This window comes from Cygnus atratus, chromosome 1 (assembly GCF_013377495.2).
Source record: "Cygnus atratus isolate AKBS03 ecotype Queensland, Australia chromosome 1, CAtr_DNAZoo_HiC_assembly, whole genome shotgun sequence".
In the NCBI taxonomy this organism is placed as follows: domain Eukaryota; kingdom Metazoa; phylum Chordata; class Aves; order Anseriformes; family Anatidae; genus Cygnus; species Cygnus atratus.
In genome coordinates this window covers 102,107,935-102,128,556 of record NC_066362.1, presented here as the reverse complement: position 1 = coordinate 102,128,556, position 20,622 = coordinate 102,107,935, and the positions used below count along the sequence as shown (strand labels likewise).

At 43.5% G+C, this 20,622-nt stretch overlaps 3 protein-coding genes across 11 annotated transcripts in view; 2 read left to right on the top strand and 1 right to left on the bottom strand.

Moving 5' to 3' along the window:
* Positions 1–3,206: 3,206 nt before the first annotated feature.
* On the bottom strand, positions 3,207–13,091 carry FOXM1 (forkhead box M1). 3 transcript variants are annotated; one of them, XM_035545695.2, is made up of 9 exons: positions 12,965–13,091; positions 11,102–11,689; positions 9,863–10,011; positions 9,439–9,657; positions 8,885–9,013; positions 8,258–8,302; positions 7,246–7,318; positions 6,514–6,695; positions 3,207–5,429 (listed from the first exon to the last, which is right to left on the bottom strand). In XM_035545695.2, the coding sequence occupies exons 2-9, from the start codon at positions 11,640–11,642 to the stop codon at positions 4,377–4,379; spliced, it is 2,391 nt and encodes a 796-aa protein (XP_035401588.1). In that variant the 5' UTR covers positions 11,643–11,689; positions 12,965–13,091; the 3' UTR covers positions 3,207–4,376. The 3 variants fall into 3 exon arrangements, with proteins under 3 accessions (XP_035401588.1, XP_050566015.1, XP_035401589.1); XM_050710058.1 differs by having other exon boundaries at positions 7,246–7,315; positions 12,965–13,009; XM_035545696.2 differs by lacking the exon at positions 8,258–8,302 and having other exon boundaries at positions 12,965–13,023.
* Positions 13,092–13,170: 79 nt separating this feature from the next.
* On the top strand, positions 13,171–17,841 carry RHNO1 (RAD9-HUS1-RAD1 interacting nuclear orphan 1). Of its 3 annotated transcripts, none has more exons than XM_035545694.2 (3): positions 13,171–13,288; positions 14,204–14,472; positions 17,061–17,841. In XM_035545694.2, exons 2-3 carry the CDS (start codon positions 14,305–14,307, stop codon positions 17,709–17,711), a joined length of 819 nt encoding a protein of 272 aa, XP_035401587.1. In that variant the 5' UTR covers positions 13,171–13,288; positions 14,204–14,304; the 3' UTR covers positions 17,712–17,841. The 3 variants fall into 3 exon arrangements, with proteins under 3 accessions (XP_035401587.1, XP_050566060.1, XP_035401586.1); XM_050710103.1 differs by having other exon boundaries at positions 13,171–13,332; XM_035545693.2 differs by lacking the exon at positions 13,171–13,288 and adding an exon at positions 13,339–13,856.
* The window catches only part of TULP3 (TUB like protein 3), a 35,591-nt gene continuing 32,570 nt past the window's right edge, over positions 17,602–20,622 (top strand). For 2 of the 5 annotated variants that reach the window (XM_035545684.2, XM_035545683.2), the window contains exon 1: positions 17,896–18,022. In XM_035545684.2, coding sequence (XP_035401577.1) covers positions 17,964–18,022 — 59 coding nt within the window. In that variant the 5' untranslated portion in view covers positions 17,896–17,963. Of the gene's footprint in view, positions 17,717–17,895; positions 18,023–18,074; positions 18,498–19,790; positions 19,811–20,622 lie in introns of those variants that run through there. The other 3 variants (XM_050710069.1, XM_035545686.2, XM_035545685.2) reach the window with 3 other exon arrangements.

Below are 20,622 nucleotides of genomic sequence, written 5' to 3'. Positions count from 1 at the left end.
AACAGCTCAGAATCTCCTCAGCAAAGCAGTAACTCAACACAAGTAGTCAACAGTCTCCTAGGGTTGGAAACATCTCTTCTATGGGACAGTCTGCCATCTGTTTTCTAAGCACTGAGGGTACTGGAATGCATCCTTCATGGCAGGCGTACCTTAGTACTGCACTGAACAGTCACTGACTCTATTTCTCCCTTTTTTAACCTTTATCTCCATTGTCTGACTGACATGATATTTAGCAGTAGACCTGCAGTTCCCTTTGAGGAAATCTGAGTGTCATAAAAGTCAGCTAATGAATATTTCACTAACTACATACATTACCCTTCTATTTGCCTTTGCAGGTAGTCACATACAGAACACGAGTGCTAGATTTCAGCTAAAAACCCTGTTGCAAATCTTTCTCCCCTTTCTTTGGCCACAGAACACAAAAGGATGAATGTGGAGGCTGTACAAGCTCACAATGCTTGTACAGGGAGGCTTCCAAGTTGCACCCCAGCAACAAAGTAGTTTCCCTGTCCTGTAGTCGCCTGGAGAAAGGTGGCACCATTAGTAGAATAGAATGTTAGTAGAAAAGAGAACTGGTTGCAATGCTGACATCTCCTACCAGTTCAAAGAGTGGCAGGACAAAAAGGTCATTTCTTCCTGTCTGCTCAGCCACGTTAAGTGGCCTTCAGAGAAACTCTGCTGACAGGGAGAGCAAAGGATCACCCACCTGGAACTGACACTATCCCAAGGACAAGAACAGTTCATAATCGTCTGGGAACGTAATTTTTAGTTAGGTTGTTCTGATATTAGTTACATGCATGCATCCTCTCCATTAGCAGGAAATGAGGTGAAAGACAGACAGGATGGCTTGAGAAGCTTTAAGTGTTGACAGGTGTGTAACGTGTACTGGCAGAAAGCATGCCACAAAGTGTGCCTCTCCTGCAGTCTCATGACTATGATCTTGCCTTCTTCCATCTGCATCTCTTCTTCCCACTGGGTCTAGATCTAGATTTATGGCTTTCTCCTCAGCCTGGGCTCCCCATCCTGAAGACAGATGTGCTGTGCGGCTTAGATCAGTTTTCACAGCAGTCTGTTACAATTTCCTGATCAGAGAAGGATGATTTCAGTCAGGGCTGGAGAACATGAACTCCTTACTAGAGGAAATGTATAGGTAAGAAGGAATCAAGACCTCCTGCCCTCATAGGCAGCGTCAGCAAATCAATCATAAAATACGCATAGGCTACTGACATCCAACAATCATAGCCTTACAGCTTTGTTTCTTATTTCCTGCTCAGAGAAGAGCAAACCTCTGAGACTCAACCAGAAGTGATACAGCTTCAATATCTGAATCAATGACAAAACTTTTCTGGTCTGAGATTCATATGGTAGGCTAGTAAAATATTTGTCACTGTTGGCCTCAAGCTGAGCAATCACTTGTGCTAAGCAGACAGAAACATAGATCAGGGAATACAATATTCCTCTCAACAAAAACTGAAATAATAACCATTAAGTGCTGGAAATATCTGCTAAGAGCAAATAATCTGTAACAAATGCACGTGAGAGAACTGCAATTTTTAAAAACATGCATGTAGTAAATTTCTGCTCTTATGTTTATCGATGACAGAAGAAATGTTGAGTGGAAATTGTTTTGCATTTAGAAAATACAGAAACTAGTCTGCCGGTGCTGTTCTGATGTTTCAGATTAAGTTTCTATGTTTCTGACTCACAACATAAGGGTTTACCCATCAACACCAGTAAAAAGTATATGATATAAAGGAAGGAGTCAAGTAACCAACTGTGATGTGGTAAGGTCAAGATGGCCTGAGTAATACTGAAAATGTCTTGATTACTTACCCAATGAGGACAGAAAAAGCACCCTGCTGCTGGGAACAGGATAGCATAGCTGAGAATATTGGCAATAGGAGTATTTGGCCCTTTTTCTAATTTCCTTCCCATGATTTGCACATATAGAAAAAAAATATTTCAATCTTTGCTGTAGGAATTAAGAGTAGTAATAGCATAGGATTATTCTCAGTTCTCAGTCCTTTAAGAATGTAGGCAGTGACAGCAGAAGCAGTGGGTTACTGCTACAAGTCTGCCCATTAAACATGTGGATGATAGAAAAGAAGTAACTATGTCGAAGAAAATACGTACAAGAAAAAGAAGGTGGACTGTAAAGCTATAGTGTTTTTTTTTTAATAAGAAGGATGTACTAAAAATTTTAAGAACTGTAAACTTATAAAAAATGAAGACAAACAGAAAACAATGACAACAGAAAAATGCACAGTAGATTCCCACTAATCTAGACTGCACTTGTGTTGCCTGTGGTTGAAAATAAAAGCTTAAAAGAATTCATACAATGATTAGCCATATTTGTATAACATTTAGATAAAAAATTCTTTCAATAGAGTGGAAACAAAAATGAGGTCCTGCACTGCAGGCATAAACTAACTGTTGTCTAACAGAAGAAATCAAAACCGAACAAAAAAACAACACACTGATCCCCACAGACCTGTAGTTCTCTAGCCCACCAAAAATGGATTTGCTGTTTTTTTGTTTTGTGTTGTTTTATTTAAACATGTTTTGTACCACACCACTGAACAAGACAGGCCAGAGATCAGACAAGCACCAAGCATGTCCTAAATTCCAAAATAGGGAATATAAGCTAATGCACTTTCCCTCAGCTTCTCTATTGGAGCTGCTTCTTTTGATACAGCAGTGGGTAAAATGCAATTAGCACATGCTTGGCCTCTCTCTCTTCCTCTTTGCTTTGCTTTCTTTTTCTACCTTTTTGTGCTCTCTGACTACTCAAAATAATTTTGTTCCTGTCCTCAGTGCTTCAGATAGAACAAAGATTTTAAGAAACCATGTTGCCTGGGGGTGAAAGAAAATTTCATAACTTCCTGACGGTAGGCAGTGAGATATTTTCATGGACTATCATTGGCACTGTACCAAGGAAGCTCACTTTGTGGAATCGTTTGAGGCAATGTGCTCCTACTAACCCCTTGTAAACACTGACCAATACATAAATGGAACAGTTTGCCCAGGTGTTGGCTGTGGTTGCCTAGCCTACTACTGAAACTATTTTATAAACAACACTTTCTATTAAAGCATCACCTGTACATGAAATGATTCTTCTAAATGCAAAGCGATACTAAACACATCCTCTTCCCATTGCTCCTCTCCTCCCCCAGAGCTATCTAGCCTTATTTCCAGAACTAAGATCCAGGGCTAAAGCATGTGTGTTAGGCAAGCAAAAAAAAAAATCTAAAAAATTAACTGTTCATACCATGGTCCAGCCTAAGCCTGCTACTAAAAGTGGCAGCAGTAAAGACAACACTCAGCTGTGCTCCCAGAGAAACTTTATTGCATATGTAGGTGCGTGAGCCATCATTTGACTGTAAGCAGAAGGATTAGGTCTTTTCCATACCAATTTCCTCTTTTGATACGAGTTTTAGAGAACTGGGATGAGTCACCCTATTGCACTTAGAAACATACCTTGTGTTTCCAGAGGTCACTTTTCAGTGAAAATGTTGGCATTCACTTGCCAATATCGGTATTTTATTATTTTTTTAAAAAACATTTTTCAACTGATGATATAATGAGGACTGGTTTAACCATTCAGTAAAAGCCCATCTTACTGCAACAGTGACTCTACCTAGTCCCCTAGGTTCTGTTTAACTTGAGCCGTCACTCAGTCATGTATAGATGATTTTTCAGATCTGTGTGCCAGCAACATTCAAAACAGCCTAGGCCAATGGGTTTCTTAGGTTAAAGAAGAAAATAGTATTTTGGGCTCTCATCTAGAGTAGAAGAGTACAGGACAAGTGGGACATATGGACAAGACTAAGTTAAACCCTTTACCAGCCCAAATATTCCCATGATAATCCTACAAGAATAAAATTACTATTATAATTAAGAGCTAGTTTAAGGAATGTACAATATTTACAGGCATTAGAACTACACAAAAGATGCTAAATAAGACAAGAACAAAGCAAAGGGAATTAAGGACAGAGCTAGGAGAAAGTTCTCAGGGCCTTTCCTATTGGACATAACTGAGGAGTATCTCTCTCTGATCCCTTGAGTAGCCAATGCCATTCAGGGTCTATCTAGATGTTTTCCTGAAAGAACCTCTCTAACCTGGTACTAAAGATGAGAGTCCTTGAAGAGAGGCTATCTTATCCCACATAAATAGTCTATTGCAGCTCAAAAAGGGAGTTCATAGCAGCCAATGGGCCTGTCTCCCAGCTTAGCAGGAGTCAATAGTGCCCACTATTCCCACAAACGAGGGAATTCGTCAAAAGCAGACAGTCTTTTTAGACTATGTGAGTAGATCTCAGAAGAGGAGAGTGCTTTCTATAATATCAAAATAAGCCAAATTCAGCCCTCTGGCCAGTTTACTTCAGTTCAGGTATAAGCTGAGACCAACTAATGTCCGTTCCTAAGTTTTCATCCTCAAGACCAGGAAAACTGATATCTAGAAGGATTTTGCTCAAACTGTCATTCATAGTGTCCAAGATCAGGCCCTCCATGAGCGACCGGTTTTCAGTAAAGCCAGAGGTTGGCAGTTCGACAGGCAACTGCTTGGTAGATTCATGAGTAAAAGCTGGAGAGCTTGTGAGGGGGCCATGCACCATGTCACTTGATTCTGTATTGAGCAGTTCTCGAGGGGACTCAAAGAGAGGATTTTTAAGGGGTGTACTGTTAAAACCCAGCAAGTCCTGGTTCTCCTGGAGGGGTGTGAATGGCAACTGAAGGGTTCTCACTGGACTGAAATCCAGCTCATTACTTCCCTTGACTAACGATGCAGACTTCCAGGGATCAAGGCCTCCTAGTGGGGGAGTAGTATTTGCTGGGACTTTGCTGGGAGTGGAAGAAACTGGCAATTTGCTGAACATCTCTTTGACTGGTGTTTTGAAAGGCCCCTCTTCCCCCTGCAGGCAGCTGAGCTGTGATACATTCTCTGGAGGCTGGCTTTCCTGCAGGAAGGGTAAGTCTGCCCCTAACCGGAAAGGGTCAAAGTCATTGCTCTCTGGCAAAATAAGGACAGGCTCTTCAGAGCAAGGCAGTGCTAGGTGCTGTTTCCTTCTGGATCTGCTCATTTCCCGCCTCTCACGTCTCTTTATAACTAACGTGTCAGAAAAACTCTTAGATGGTGACTTCAGTACGGTGAAATGTTTCTTCTCAGTTGCAGCTGAGACTGGGAGGAACAAGGCTGGCTCTTCCTTCACAGTTAGGGTTGAGGCAAAGGGGGACAGCCAGTCATCCAGCTGTGAGACCTCCTCCTCTTTTATACAGTGAGTCTCAGGGAAAGAAGCCAATTCCTCACCAGGTTGGGAGTTGCTCTCCTTTAGAGAATGGGTTTGAGAAAATAGGCCTTCATCACATTGACTCTCTTCCTTGACAATAGCCACAGGCAAAGAGGATGACTCATCCATAGAGAGTGACATCTACAAAGAAAAGAAAATGATATGCAGTCAGTAAACAAGGATCTAACCCACTTAAAATACAAATGGTAGTGGAAGAAAAAAAAAAAGAAAGACTAGTAGTAAAGGACAACAGAACAGGTAAAATGAGAAAGAAATAGCAATAGCAACAGATAAACATTGCTCTCCCAGTGAAATTGATACAGAGAAGCCTACAGATCACAATGGGAAGGGTTTTAGCTAAGTGACTCGAAGTCATGCCCTTCAGAGTACTTCTGCAGTGAGCAATTTCTAGAAGGACAGGCAGGAGAAGAGCCAAGTATTTATGGTTTTGATTCCTCCTTACATTACGTACATGTGCAATGACAAAATGAGTGGGGACAGCTTTCCCAGAAACCAAGGAAAAAAAAAATATTGAGGTTATTAGAAGAAAAAAAACGTATGAGGGAAAGACAAATCACAGCAGGAGAGAATATAAAGCAACAGGAACAAGAAGGAAAACAGGATTAAGGTTAGAAAGGATGGAAAAGCTTGACAATGCCTAAGCATCCAAGACAGTGAGTCAGTAAGATGTGAAGAGTAAGCCCTGTTTAATAGCTGTTTTTTCTTCAGCCCAGAATAACTGAGAACTCCACAACTGGCAAATAGCAGATACTGAAAATCTCTGGGAAGAGTCTACGTGCAAGTAAATGCTCTTTCAAAAGCAGTGCCTTACACTAAGGCTGACTCTTCAGAGCTATGAAATTCTGAGTGCTTTAGGGGCAGAACAAAGCTATTTTTCCCATTCCTACTTATTCACATCTGAGCAGTAGAAAGAGACAGTCTGGACCATTCAGTCCAGAGTGCCCACACCTCCACTGAATTAAAGTAACGTCCTTAACAGCAAGTCAACTAGCAGTTAACAGTGACCCTAGAGACAGAAAAGGACAGCAAGGATTGCCACTGGCTAGTTCCTAGCCATAAACTTACAGGCTTGGAGGACCCAGTAAAGATACACAAAGGAACCATGTAAAGAACGCAGTCCATGGAAAACAACAGCTATGGAGAAAACAAAATACAACACACCCCATTCCATCCCACCCCCCCAAAAGCAAGAATTAAAAACAACCTTTGGAGCAATGCGCACGCGTTTATTGCATTGGAAGGTCTCTGAGCTGTTGAGGGATGCTCCCTGTGCCATGGACAGAGGAACCTTCATAGAAGGCTGCAACACAAGAGGCTGACTCACAGGAAACTGGATTGGAACCAGGTAGGAGTTGATGCGAGGAAGCAAAGGCTTCATCTTTCGGCCTGGAAGGGAAAAGAATGGATTTGTTAGCCTCCTGCCCTTCTTCTACCACCTCTGGAAAATCAGATACCTGACAGAAAGTGCTTCTAAATACCCCCAAATAACCATTTGATCAGAGATAGGTTCACCTGCCTTCTCTGTTAGTTTTGAGGATACAAATCCCAAGCCAGAAGGCCTGATGAAGAGGAAAATACAGCCTCTCATACAGATCCTAGTCCTCAAGTTGGGGCAAGCTCTGCTCTCACTCAGTTTGAGCACCCAGTTCCCTTCCATCCTCTCTAAGAGACTGTAGCTCTACCTTCAGCTTTAAACCTGACAGATGGGAGCAGCTGTAGGAAGTTTGTAAGCAGGCAAAGCTGGATAACAATTTCTACTTTATTCCTACAAGAATCTGGGAGAGTTTTTGAGATTTATCTATAAGAGATTGAGAGAATATATAAGAATATATATAAGAAAATATATATAAGAATAGATAAGAGAATATGAAATTTATCTATGTCCTAAGATTTATGAGAATGATTCTCTTTGGCCTAGGCTGATGTAGACACTTACGTGCATTCTGGGGTTCAGTTTTGCTGCTGCTTCCCATATTCTTCTGGGGATCTGGAACATGTCTCTTTTGCTGCTGTAGACATTGTAAAATAAGGAAGACGAGAGGAAGGAGGAAAAGATTTAAAGAGAAGAATTCATATTTATTCCGTTGTCTCATTCAGAACTGCAAATCCAGAAGCCTGTGCTGAGCTAATTACAGGAAAAGCAGCTGTTAGCACCCAGCAATCACGCTGTCTCTCTCTCTGCAACACTTGCTGTTTTGTGGTCATGCCATCTCAAAGCTAGCTACCAGTCAAAAAGAAAGAAATGGCACAAAATAGCTGATCCAGCTGTGGACTCTGCTGTAGAATTGACCTTGTTTCAGTGTCCTCAGTGCCTGAGGAAAGTTGAATAGCATATATTTATCATGTATTTGATTTCCATACAAACCGTAGACCTGAAGTTCAAGTGGAATATCAGAGGCAACACAGGAATCAGAGATCAAAGCAGATGGAATGAGGGCCAGGACTACAGTGGTAATAGAAAAGTGTCTTACTGGCTCATTGTAAATCCATCATTGTTAAAATTGCTGAATGCAAGAGACAGCAAATGGTTTTATCCTTCTGAGAGTCACAGTGCAGCTGGGTTCCAAACGAAACAAGGAGCACAGAGATCCCATTCTTTCTGGTTGTGAGACCCAGAACAGAGTGGGACTGCTGCCACAGATGAGGATTGTACCCAAACCCTGTCTTAGCTTTCTCTGAAGCCTGCTGGTGCCCACTGCAACCTATTTCAGCAGTAGATTTTTAGTTGCTCAAAGTTGTACAGCTCTAGCCAAGCTGTAGAGAGAACATATCATCTGAAGGCAATTAACCTTTGGCTCAACACCTTTCCCCAGAAAGGGTGTGCACAGAGTGTATGACCAGGTGCAGCAGTGACCCAGTCCCCCCTCCCCAGATCTCTCATCCTTTCCTTCAATGACGGGCAAGAGGAGAATGGAAGCTCAAGCCCCGAGCCAGGGGGAAAGTCTTACTGATTCAGAGTGCTCAGGCGATGTTGGTGACCCCAAGTCCAGCGGCTGGTAGCAACAAGGCATTGAGAGGGAGAAAAATAAGAAAATAAGAGGAAGTTATCAACCAAAGGGGGGGGGGGGGAAATGGGACAGTTTAACTTTGTATAATCCAAGCAAACCAGAGAGTAAATCTGCCCACCCACTGCAGAAAACACAAAAGACTAAACACACCTGTACTAGACTTGCAAGCTGTTTCTTCTACAAAAGAGGTACTTCCTAAAATATCTAGCTGGGATAGTACAATTCCATCCTGTGGCTGTCTAGTCAACACAAGAACTGTTAGACCACTTCAGTGGAAAACTTCTCACTGGAAGTTTGTTGCAGGCCCAAGGAAACAGGTTGAACTAAGTCACTATTACATTTGGTACACCACCTGAAGAATAAAATGCATCTCAGAAAAGCTCCAGCAGCAAAAGCCACAGCACTTTTTCTTTCAAATAGAGTTCATCTGTTTGTCAGGAGAAGTGACTGAGTCCAGCTTTTATAGAGAAGCTGATGTCAAAGTAGCTTAAATTTCCCTTTAAATTAAGGTGCCCGTCTAGCATGGACTGGATAGGCTGCTCCATTTTCTCTGCATGAGGCACTCACCTTAAACACTTGGTCCAATGTTAGGCAACGGTTGGCATCAGGGTGAATAGTCCAAAATGAGATTTTACCATTAGCAGATGTCTCACGGACAAACATATCATGAAGGGACAGGTTGTGCCGTATGGAGTTCTGGAGAAAAAGGAACAAGGGGGGAAATTGAATAGCAGAAGTTTTGTTATCAGCACTGTAGGGCTTACTTCAGACACGACTGCTCTGGCAGAGGAGATTCCATTCCAAAGTCCAGACAATGTGGACATTCATATTCACTGCATATCCAGCCAACCTTACCATAAGGTCTCTTATTCTCTTTACTCTTGAGAACCCTATTCTTACTCCAATGATCAAACATCCCACCATCTTGCCTATGTAGCATGAGAAAAAGGATACAAGAAGTTGAAGAGGGAATGCCTGGAATGAGAGAGTATTTGGGGTGGGATGTTTAAATTAATTTCCATCTTGCTCTGCAGGCTGGGGAACAACTTTTCATTTTCACCCAGAAAGCTTATGACTGCATCACCCCGAGGCCCACAGCAACTTGAGGGCCTACTTGTTACCTTCCAACCTGGCTTAGCCACATGTTTAAAATATGGGAAATGATCCTCAATCCAGGTATAGATGTCCTTCAGAGTCATACGCTTCCTCTCAGTGCTATTGATGGCAAACTGGATCATGGCCATGTACGAGTAAGGAGGTCTTTCTGATACCGAATCCTGCCAGGAGGAGGAGGAGGAAGAGGAGGTAGGAATGGCAACAGCAGCAGAATCTTCTTCAGTCTGAGACAGAAGAAACAATACATAAGTGCTCAAAGAGTTGACAAAAAGAGCTGGATAATCCATGTCCTGCTATTCAAAAACAGTAAAAGGCAATCTCAGGTTACTTAGAGTTGGTCACATCTAGTTCTTGCAAGTCTTCTAATCCACATGAATTGCATCCCTATCAAAAGTTTCAGTGCACACTATGTTGCCTTTGCCTGCTTACCTTGATTTTTTCCTGCAGAGGTATCTGGTTCTCTTTCTCCATATCTTGCTTCACAGAACAGGGACTTAGTCCATCAGTTCTCATCTTCCCCAACCACTGGATGTTAGTGAGGCTATTATCCAGCACAGAGCTCATTGTCTCGCCACTGCCTGTCGGGATAACAAGCCCATAACTCTGCTTACTCATAAGTAATCCTCTTCCTTCACCTTAATGCCAAATGGAAGGCACTAATCACACTGCTCAAAAAAAGGTATCCCTGTATCACGACAGGGACAAGATGACATTGCAAAGCTAAAGCTTCTTGTGCATATACCTTAAATTCCTGATTGTATGAAAATCTGCCCAATTCCTGAAAAAAGCTGAAGCCTTAAAAAAACAAACAAAAAAAAAAAACACAAAACAAAACATTCAAACCAGACTATTGCTCTCAATCAAAACAGGACAGTGTTAATTCCAGTACTTCAAGAATTCAAGCATTTTCAGCTAAAAGATGAACCCAGTAAGCAAAGGCCAAGGAAAGTGGTGGCATAAACTACAAAAGAAAGCCTAAGCACAAGACCCAAGTCAGAAGCTCTATGTCTTCAGGGTTTTTCAATGGCAACAATGGAAAACTAGTGCAGTTTTATTGTTTCTGGTGAGGCTGTTTGTAACAATACAGCTACTGGAACAGCCTATGGGTTCCTGTCAGGCAGCGGGATAAAATTTGCCACAGACAAAAGCTACATAGATATTTTAAGTTACAAATACAAATATGATTTGAGCAGTAAGTCAAAGTAAGATCTATCCCACTTCTAACATTTGTCCATCAGCTTCATGAGACAGTCAAGAAAAAACAGACTTGCCACTTAGTTATTAAAGGATGGGAAACACTTCTCTTTGAAAGCTCTAGGCTCCTATATTTTGTCACTGACTAGGGTACTTCATGCTAGTCTTGACTCCATCCACCACCTCTTTGCTTAGTATTTTGTTCTATTAGACTAGATTCCCTTAAACCAACCCCACTTCTTTTTCCCTCAGCACTAAAATTTTGCTTTGCTACACACCTTCATATGCCAGACCTGTCTCTACCACCAAAAATGTATCTACTGAGATCATTCAGATTTCACTTCGCATGTACAGCTATTTTGTAAATAACTTAATAATTTACTGCATACTGAGATGCAAGCACTATGCTCATTGCCCCACTTCACACCCCTTTGCTCATCTATCATGATGAAAAAAAGGGTAAGAGTTACATACTGTTGCTCTCCTGTTCCTGTGCAACCACGGAGTCAACTCCTGAATGCCAGAGCGTTGTCCCTCCTGCAAGACCAGGTGTCTGCATGACATTCTTCTCTCTTACTTCACCATCGGCAGCCTTGATCGCTGCACTGGGTTTCTCTGAGGGGAGATGCTGCGACAGTCCTGATGAACAAGAGGTGCCCCCACTGCTAATGAGAATGAACTTGTTAGGCCCATTATTTCCACATTCTTTTCCTTTTGCTGTAAGGGCTTCTATGATGCTCTGAATATCAGCATTTGTAGGGATGGCCACCACTTGTGTGTTGGGCATGGTAGGATGGTTGATTATTTTTATTCCTGCTGGGAATTTCTGCAGGCCAGAGTCCATTTTGTCTCTGCCTTGGCTGTCACGTTGGTCCTCTTGGCTGTGTTCCTGCTTAGATGTCTTTTGTCCCCGACCATTGTGCTCATCTCTTGCTGAGGTACTGGGTGCATCCTTCTGTGGAAGGGCCAGTTTCCGTCTTTTGAGAATTAAGGGCCTGCGAGGGCTGGTCCTCATTATTGATCTGTACAGTCACTCTCCATTGAAAATGAGAGGAATAAGTCCTGCAAAACAAGATATACAACATAAGAGTGCAGATGGCAGGGATAGAAAAGAAAGATGCAGCAAATCGCCACAGGCCTTCCACAGCACATGTATAATCACCAAGTATTATACTACTAGGAAAAAAAAAAAAGAAGAAAAATCAGAATTGAAAGCTTTTAACAAGATTAACCAGGCTATGGGAAAATAGTACTGTATTTCTTTTATCCACATCTTGTGTAAGCAGGACAGGAGAGATATTTGCAAAGCAGATAATTTATATCAGAAGTTCAGAGTCACAGAGTACCTAACAAGGAAAGAAAGTACACGTATCTGCTTTACAGAAAGGGATGCTAAGACTTAGCTGTAAAGTGGTTTGATCAGCATCAGTCAGCAAGCTGGAGGGATGAGAAGCTATAACACAGAAATAGCAGTCCTGATCCTTACATCTTATTGCTGTAAGCAGATCATGCAACACGAGAGAAAAGGGGATTTAGCAGATGGTATAAGATTTGGGCAGCAGAGATTGCCCTGGACACTATAAGAGCACATAATAAAAGCAGCAGAAGCTAGGTACTTTAAAATAAATGTGAAGTAAATGCTCCAGTCATTCCTTCTGTAGACTTCTGTAGCATTAGACAAACTTGTCATAGGGCAGCATACAATTCAAATTCCAAACTTTTAGATAACAAACGATTTAGGTTATTAAGTCAAAAGGAGTAGAGATAAAAATTCAGAGACACTGCTTTCAGGGTAAGATGCTGCATGCACCTTCTGTGTACACTGCTTATAAATATCATACCATTCACAAAATACATGGGGAGATTGCCTCTTGCAGCAAGCTATAACAGAACAAGAGCACGCAAGTTGTGCTTACTATTTAACATTAGGGAAGACAGGCAGAATAGAAACACCCAGCAACAACAAAGAAGGCATTTTGCATCCGTGGATTTGACGGGGCCAGCTAGTAAGCAAGAAACCTGTCAGTAAGTCACCCGCGTGGGTACAAAAATAGAGCCCCGGGGACAAAAAGCGGAGTCGGTGCCCTGCGTGGCAGGAGCGTTGGGGTCGGGGCTGCCCGGCGGCCGGAGGCAGAGCTGCTGACCCCCACAGGCAGGCTGCAGCATCCGGAGCCCCGCTCCCCCCCGAGGCTCCCGGGGAGGCCTCACACCCGCCCCGGCATCCCCCCTCTCCTCCCGGCGAGCCCCGGCCGCTGCCCCGGGGCCAGGCCAGGCCCGGGCACCCCCCTCTCCCCGGAAGAGCCTCTGAGGCGGCGGCAGCGGGCGGGCAGCACTCACCGCCGGGCCGGGCCGGGCCGGAGTCGCGGAGGGAGGGCGGAGGGAACCCCGGCGGCGCTGCCGGCCCCGCCGCCCCGCGGCACGGCTCGGTTCCCTGTTTGAATTTGGCGCCCGGCGGCTCGCGGCCGTCACGTGCCCGCCTGGGCCAATGAGGGGCTGCGCCCGGGCTGGCGGCGGGAGGCGGATCCCGATTCGGAGCCGGATCCGGATCCGGAGCGCGGCCGGGGCCGTTTGCGCCGGTTTGCGTCAGGAGAGCGTCCCTGGGCCCGAGGGGGGCGGCCGAGACGCTCGGGGACCGTTAGGCAACGCCAAGGCCGTGTGTTGGTAGGGAGCTGCTGAGGGGGCCGTGCGGTTGTTCCGCTCCTCTGGTAGCAGAACGTTTATTTACGTTCGTTTAAAAGATATTTGCTAGGTAAAAGTAATCGTGCAAGATACCTATAACGTAGGAGAGAAACGTCAAGTATTTTAAAACTTAAAATTTCCGAAATGAAACCGTACGGATAAGTAGCAGCTAGAAATTGAGAGAATTCTGAGTATTATGGCCTTATGCACCAATTTTATAGATTAAGTTTCCAATTCTTAAATTGTTCTTCAGTGGTAACTAGGTTAGGTAGTGAGTTGATGTGAAGAAATTATTTAAGTCTTCTAGATAGCTGATTTGTCACAGAGGATTAAGCAGGTCAACTGAATCTCATTGCAAATGTTTGTTTTGGCTTTTTTTCTTCTCTCTCAGCAATTTTTAATTTCCTTAAAATTGTCAGTGACCAAACTAGTTCTGAACATAGTTGGTTCTATATTTCAGTATTTTAGTCAGGTCTTATCACATGGACGTGGATGTCTTTCAAATTACTTCTAAAATATCTTTATGAACGTGCCTATGCAAGTTTGTCAGGTTTGTGTATTTAAAATATGTATTTTTGTAAGAAACTGATCTTTCCTATAATGTTGAGGCTTGCGCAGATTGCCACTTCAGAACTCCTTCTGCAGCTACAGCATTTTTATTTTGTTTGTCTGACTGTCTGCCCCAACATATTTGGCTATCTGCTTTTGTGAAGCTTCGGAACATTTTAAGTATCTATTCTATGGTGCATTTGCTAAATCTGCCTGGAATTTGACAGAAAGCTTAAAAGCTATTGGTGATGTATACACGATAATGTTGTGTGTTTTATTTCTCTTAAAATTTATATCTGAGCTTTCCAAACAAGCTTGTCTTCAAATGCGTTTATTTGTCTTCTACAGATTTGAGAGCGCTTTAGCATCTTCTCAGAGTGCTTTTGTCTTTCTCCACTTGGTTCTCGCAAGCGTCATGAGGTTTCTAAGTGGCTTTACCATATCTTTTGATGCCTCCGAAGAAGAAGCGTACTTGCAATGCCAGGAAGGCAGAACTGGTATTCCTTGAGGAACCATGGGAGGGACCCATCCATTGCTGTGAAACTCCACAACCTTTGGCTGAGAATCCAAGACATGTTCCTACAAAACCTATAGACCAGAATACCTCTGCTGCCTGGGTTGGTATACATTATCCTTTCCCCTGTGTCCCACAGCAACAGTCTTAGAGTTTCTCCCACAAGTCACAAGACTCAAAAGAAAGCTGTCTGTCCTGGATATGCAAAATTAGTAGCATGGACCTGAATTGATTATAAATGCCTAAAGCATAAATAAGCACATGTGAGTTGCTTCACATTCTAATTACAAACAAACAACAAGATTTTGGGTATGTGAAGGCATAACACTGTGCAGTGTATACTGATTACTATTTCTGTTTGTCTTCTGAAAAACTAATTCTCATGAGGAAAACACTTTCCATGGCAACTGAAAACCCTATACATAATAAATATTCTTTGGGGGAATTTTTTTATTGCCTTGCTGCTTGAAATTGCTGAAATCTAAATGTTACATGTTAAAATACTAGTTGTTTTGTTTAAATCTGACACTAGTAATTTTAGGGACCAGAGGTCTTCACTTCAAAATAACTTGTTTTAACCTGCCTTATTTTCCATTCTGTGTGTTTTGAATAGTTTCCCTCCATACTGTTCTTCTGATGGGCTTCTTTCTAGTCTGAAAGAATATTCCAGGGACTGTTGCAGTGTCCCAAGATAGTCTGTATATTATGTAATGCAAAGATACATTTTTTTCAAGTAAATGACTGCTGCAAAGACAGGCTGTTCCTATATATGTGTGTTCCTATATGTATGTTCCTCTATACACACACTGTTCCAACAATAGTTACCTCCTAGGGGAGCTTTGTTTAAGTGTTATTTCTGCTTGAGTGTCTGTGCTTTGAGGGCTACAAAGATGGTGAATGGTCTAGAGGACAAGATGTATATGGAGCCGCTAAAGTCACTTGGTTTCTTCAGTCTGGAGAAGAGAAGATTGAGGGGAGACCTCATCACGGTCTACAGCTTCCTCACAAGAGGAGCGGAGGGCAGGCACTGATCTCTTCTCTCTGGTTACCAGCAATAGGATCTGAGGAAATGTCATGAAGCTGCGATGGGGCAGTTCAGGCTGGCTATCAGGAAAAGATTCTTCACCAAGAGGGTCATCAGGCACTGGAACAGGCTCCCCAGGGAAGTGGTCACAGCACCAGGTCTGATGGAGTTCAAGAAGCATTCAGACAACGTTCTCAGACATACAGTCTGATTTTTTGCGTGGTCCTTTGGGGACCTGGGAGTTGGACTTGATGATCCTTGTGGGTCCCTTCCAACTCAGGTTATTCTGCATTCTTTACAAAGCAGGCTCAAAAAGTGTGGTTTCAAATGTACAAGAAACATTCCTTTAACCCTGGAGACCTAGATTTCTTTTTGTTATGCTTTAACCTTGAAGTAGAACATATTCAATTTTTTTACTTTTTATATTGGCGAGTTAGCTCTATGGCTTCTGTAATGCTGTGTGCAATAACTACTGTGAAGAAGTATGTTTTTTGTTTGGAAGAGATGAAAATGTCCACATTATTCTTTGTTTCTAAACATTTTTCCATTTGAAAAATCCTGGTAAATTTGTAACTTCCTGCAGATTCTTCTGCAGATGGATGTCAGTTGTTTCCGTGGCAGCTGAGTTTCTGCTCATCTTGGTGTTATCTTAAGTATTTAATACCAGGTAAAGTCTACCTGATGTGTTCTCTGAAGCAAGGAAGTCATACCCTCAGAGTCAGTGTGGTTCACCTATGTTCTCTGAAGTGTGTGCTGGGATACAATTATTAGGGAATCATTGCTCTGTTTTCCTGCACAATGGCTTTGCATTTGACAGTCACTATCCGTAGTTAACTTGAACTTAGTTTTTCAGGGACTATGTAGTAACATGAGAATGCTAAAAGGGGTCTGTGGTTGTCATAACTAGAAGCCAGTTTGGCATGCTGTAGGGAAAAACAAATTATGAGAAACTGAACCACAATTTCTTTTGAGACCCAGGAAGATAAAGACTACTGTAACAGAAGGATTTTCAGGTCTTGAGTAAGAGTCCCGAGTCTTTCAAGGAAATACGGATTGTTAACTTTGACCATCTTCTATGGACAGCTGATTTTAGAATTGGCAGTTCCAGTGATATGCTCTTCTAGAATATAGAGGTTAACTATGTGTTTGAGGCAAAGGTGTTTTGGGGGAATATTTTGAAGGCTTAATTAGCGTAATCTGAGGTGATGAAATGAAGTGGGTGTTGTTAAATCACTTTGTATTGAACCTCTACCTGTTCAGGAACACTGAGGATGTGGTTCATTGAATTTATTCAGCTATGCTAAGACACAGAAGGACACAGGATCCAGGTCTGAACTATTTTAAATCTGCAGGTGTTAAAGGTGTAGATGCCAGTTAGATGATTTAGATTTTTCTTTAAATCAGAAGTCTTCTGTTCTTTTGTAAGTTACCAGAGGATAGTTCACTTGCTACCTACTTTCTTTAGAGAGGGAAGTGTCAGAACATAACTTTGAAGTTGAGAGGTGTCTCGTGCTTACCAGCAAGGTTAATGACTGTTTTGCTTTGCTGCAGACCATCTTATGCATTTAGTCAACACATTGATGAAAGATGGGATGGGTGGGGAAGTAGAATGAGGTTGGCGTTCCTTTAGAGAAAACTCTTGTTTTTTCTTATGTCTTGACCTTCAGGTGTGCGCACAATTTGAAACAACTAAGTCGTTGGTCTTGAAAGCATTTCAGAAGAAGCATCGTGGTCCTTGTAAACCGCAGAAGCAGGATGCCAACCATGGTTTGCCTTGTGCAAGGGGAGCTTGTCAAAGACCTGTAGCCTGCAAATTTCCTCCTTTAACTTTTGAGAATTCAGAAGGATGTGCAGTCTGCTCCCTAGATGTGCTGAATCATGCAGGGAAGAACGCACAGCACTCTCACAGCTGGTGTAAGAATGGCACAGCAGCAAAAAACAACGTTCAGGCAGCCAGTTCAGAGAACTGTGAAGAAACACCGTCAATGCCTGTCCCTCAGCCTGTGGAGCCAGAAGCCTTCAGCCCACCAGATATTGGGACTCCGCAGCCTCCTGTAAGGAACAGGAGATGCGGCAGCGCTCGGTCACGAACTGGTAGCCGTGCCTGGCAAACAGAAGGAGAGTTGGCATCTGGCACTGAACCCTGCAGGAGAGGGGAAGAGGCAGCAGTACTGGTTACAGACACTCCGGAGGAAGAGTATGGAGTAAGGGTCACCTGGAGACAACGGCCTCACATCCTGAAGTACCTGCGGGACAGGGGGAAGCTGAGCGCCGCTGACATACTGGTGAAGAGGGACCCTGAACTCTGCAGGAGATAGGAACGGTAATTCTGCTGCGTGCAGAGACGTGCCTGCACAGAAAACTTTATTCCCGAGGATGAGGAGGGAAGCTGACCGCAGCCCCAGCCGCTGCTGTGGCACCGCGGGGGGCGGCGTGAGGAGCCCCGCGGGCCGGCCGCGCGCTCCGCCCTCAGGCGGCCGGCGGCGGCTGCCGCGCATGCGCGGTCACCGCGCTCCGGGCGGGGCGGCGGCAGCGAGTTCCGCCGCCACGCTGCGCGGCGAGGCGGGGCCATGGCAACGGCGGGGCCGGCCATGGAGGGCGGCGGGGGCCGGGGCACGGCCGGCGGCGGGTGAGTGAGGGAGTGGGGCCGGCGGGGCGAGGCGGCGCCACCGGGAGCGAAACCGGAGGGGCCGGAGCGGGGGCGGCATCAGGCAGCAGTTCCCTGCGCCGCCTCCCCGCTGCGGCCTGGCCGGGCGCTGCGGTGCTGTGGCTGCGCCGATGCGAAGGCGGCCGGCGGCAAGGAACGGCTGAAGGGAGCTCAAGCGTAATAGGAACAACGTGTCTGTTAATTTTGGGGGTGAGACTTTGCAAGGGGATTACGCCTGTGGCGTTTGAATAGCAAAAAACACTTGAGGTTAAATGTGAGGATACGGGCAGCTAATGTAGAAGAGAGAAGGTGTTTGTTTGGGATAAGCTTTGTAATTTTAGTTGAGGAGGGTGAAAAGAGGCAATAGAGTGAGAAGGGATCCACTAATCTCGCGGGTCAACCAAATATGCTATGAAACGGTAAAGTCAGCAGAAAGAAGAAATCTTCTAAGATTGAGGTTTGTATACCAATTCTAGAAGCTTTTTTTTTTAATGACCTTATGCCAATAAATTTTCTTGCACAGATATTAGACTTTAAATTTTTACAGAATTGAAGCCACAGGAAACAACACTGCTTTTATGTAAAGTTGTAGTAGCACAACTTCTTTCTGCTAAGAAACTTGTTTTGCACACTTACATGGATGCCTCACAGGAACAGCCTAACATTAGTGCAAGTTCATCCCTCTCAGCCCCAGTTTATTAAAGAAATAATCTATTTTCTTTATTAGTCTCCATTGATTAAGGTAAGAATACTAGAATACATGAACCTAAATAAATGTACATGGTCTTTAAGTAGATATTTAAGGCCTATTATTTGTAGGTTTTTGACTTTGAATGTTCAGGAACACTATAATAAATTGCAGGAAGACAAAAACAAACAAACAAACCCCCCACAACTGTATTCTTAGGAAAGGTCTTCTCCTAAGAAGAGAATAGTAAAGTTAGCCGTAAATAACTAATTTAGTAATTACACCTCTTGTTTGGCAAAGGAAACTGGAGAGGTCTGACTTGACTGGAAGCTAACAAACATTTGTCCTTTTTGAAAACTGGAATAGAAAGAAGACCCTAGTAACTACAGACCTGTCAGTCTCATTTCAGTGCCTGGTAAAATTATAACAAAGATTTTTCTGGGAGTTACTGAAAAACACCTGAAAGACAATACAGTCGTTGGTCACAGAAAACATGGGTTCACGAGGGGAAGGTTCTGCTTAATGAACTTAATTTCCTTTTATGACAGCGTCACCCATCTAGTTGTCTAATGGAAGCCAGTTGATGTTTTTGGATTTCAGTAAAGTTTCTCACAGTATCCTTCTGGGCAAAATGTCTAGCATACAGCTAGGTAAATACATAATACGAGTGGTGAACAACTGGTTGATGGGTTGGTCTCAAAGAGTTAGAGTAAATGGGGTTACATCAGGCTGATGGCCAGTCACTAGTGGGGTTCCACAGGGCTCCATTCTGGGACCAAGAAAATGGCATGAGTCTGTGACAGATGGGGTTCAGGGTGGATATTGGGAGAAGGTTCTTCACCAATTGGTTGTTGGGCACTGGAACAGGCTCCCCAGGGAAGTGGTCACAGCACCAAGCCTAATGGAGTTCAAGAAGTGTTTGGACAATGCACTCAGACATGGTTTTATTTTAGGGTGGTCCTGTGTGGAGCCAGGATTTGGACTCAGTGATCCTTGTGGGTCCCTTCCAACTCAAGATATTCTGTGATTTGATGAATTTGTTACTTGTCCAAACAGTCTTTTTGCAAAGAAAAATGAATGTGGTACGTTATTGCTAATAATCAACAATATAAACTTTGACTTCCAGCTAGACATGACACAGCTGTCTTAATGCTTTATAGAATGATAATACTGATTGAGATATTTCATGGGTTTGATTAGCGCTACAACATTCCTTTTCATTTGGGAAAGTCTGAAATTGAAAATGTTGGATAAGGTAAACACATTCAGATGAAGTAACTAAAATCATAGTAAGCTTTTAAAATATTGAGAAGGTGATTTGAGTCTTATAGTACTATGCGTTTGACAGTCTTGGAGACTAATGAACTTCACCATTTCACACAATAATTATATAGTAAACAGCAATGTTTAAAGCTTCCCACACACTGCCTTCCAAATGGGATTCAGCTTCTGGCTTGTAGATGTCACATATGAAGAACATCATTTTCAGGACATTGAAGTCTTGACTGAGTCTACAGAGATTACAAAAATGGATGTCAACCACAGTGGTCCCTCCTGTATTGATTTTACGTGGTAAGGTTTTGGTAGTGAGGAGCTGCAGGTGGGGCCTCTGTGGGAAGAGTTCAGAAGCTGCCCCTTGTAAGATAAGAGCAGTTTCAGCTGGCTCCAAAGGGACCTGCCACTGGCCAGGGTGAGCCAGTGAGATGCACTGTTTGCACCTCTGTGAGAGCAGATTTAAGAAAGGGAAAAAGTGTGTTACACAACAGCAGCTGGGAGAGAGGAGTGAGAACCAGCCCTGCAGCCCCCAAGGTCAGTGCAGCAGGAGGGCAGGAGGTGCTCCAGGTGCTGCAGCAGCAGTTCCCCTGCGGCCTGTGGAGAGGCCCCTGGTGGAGCA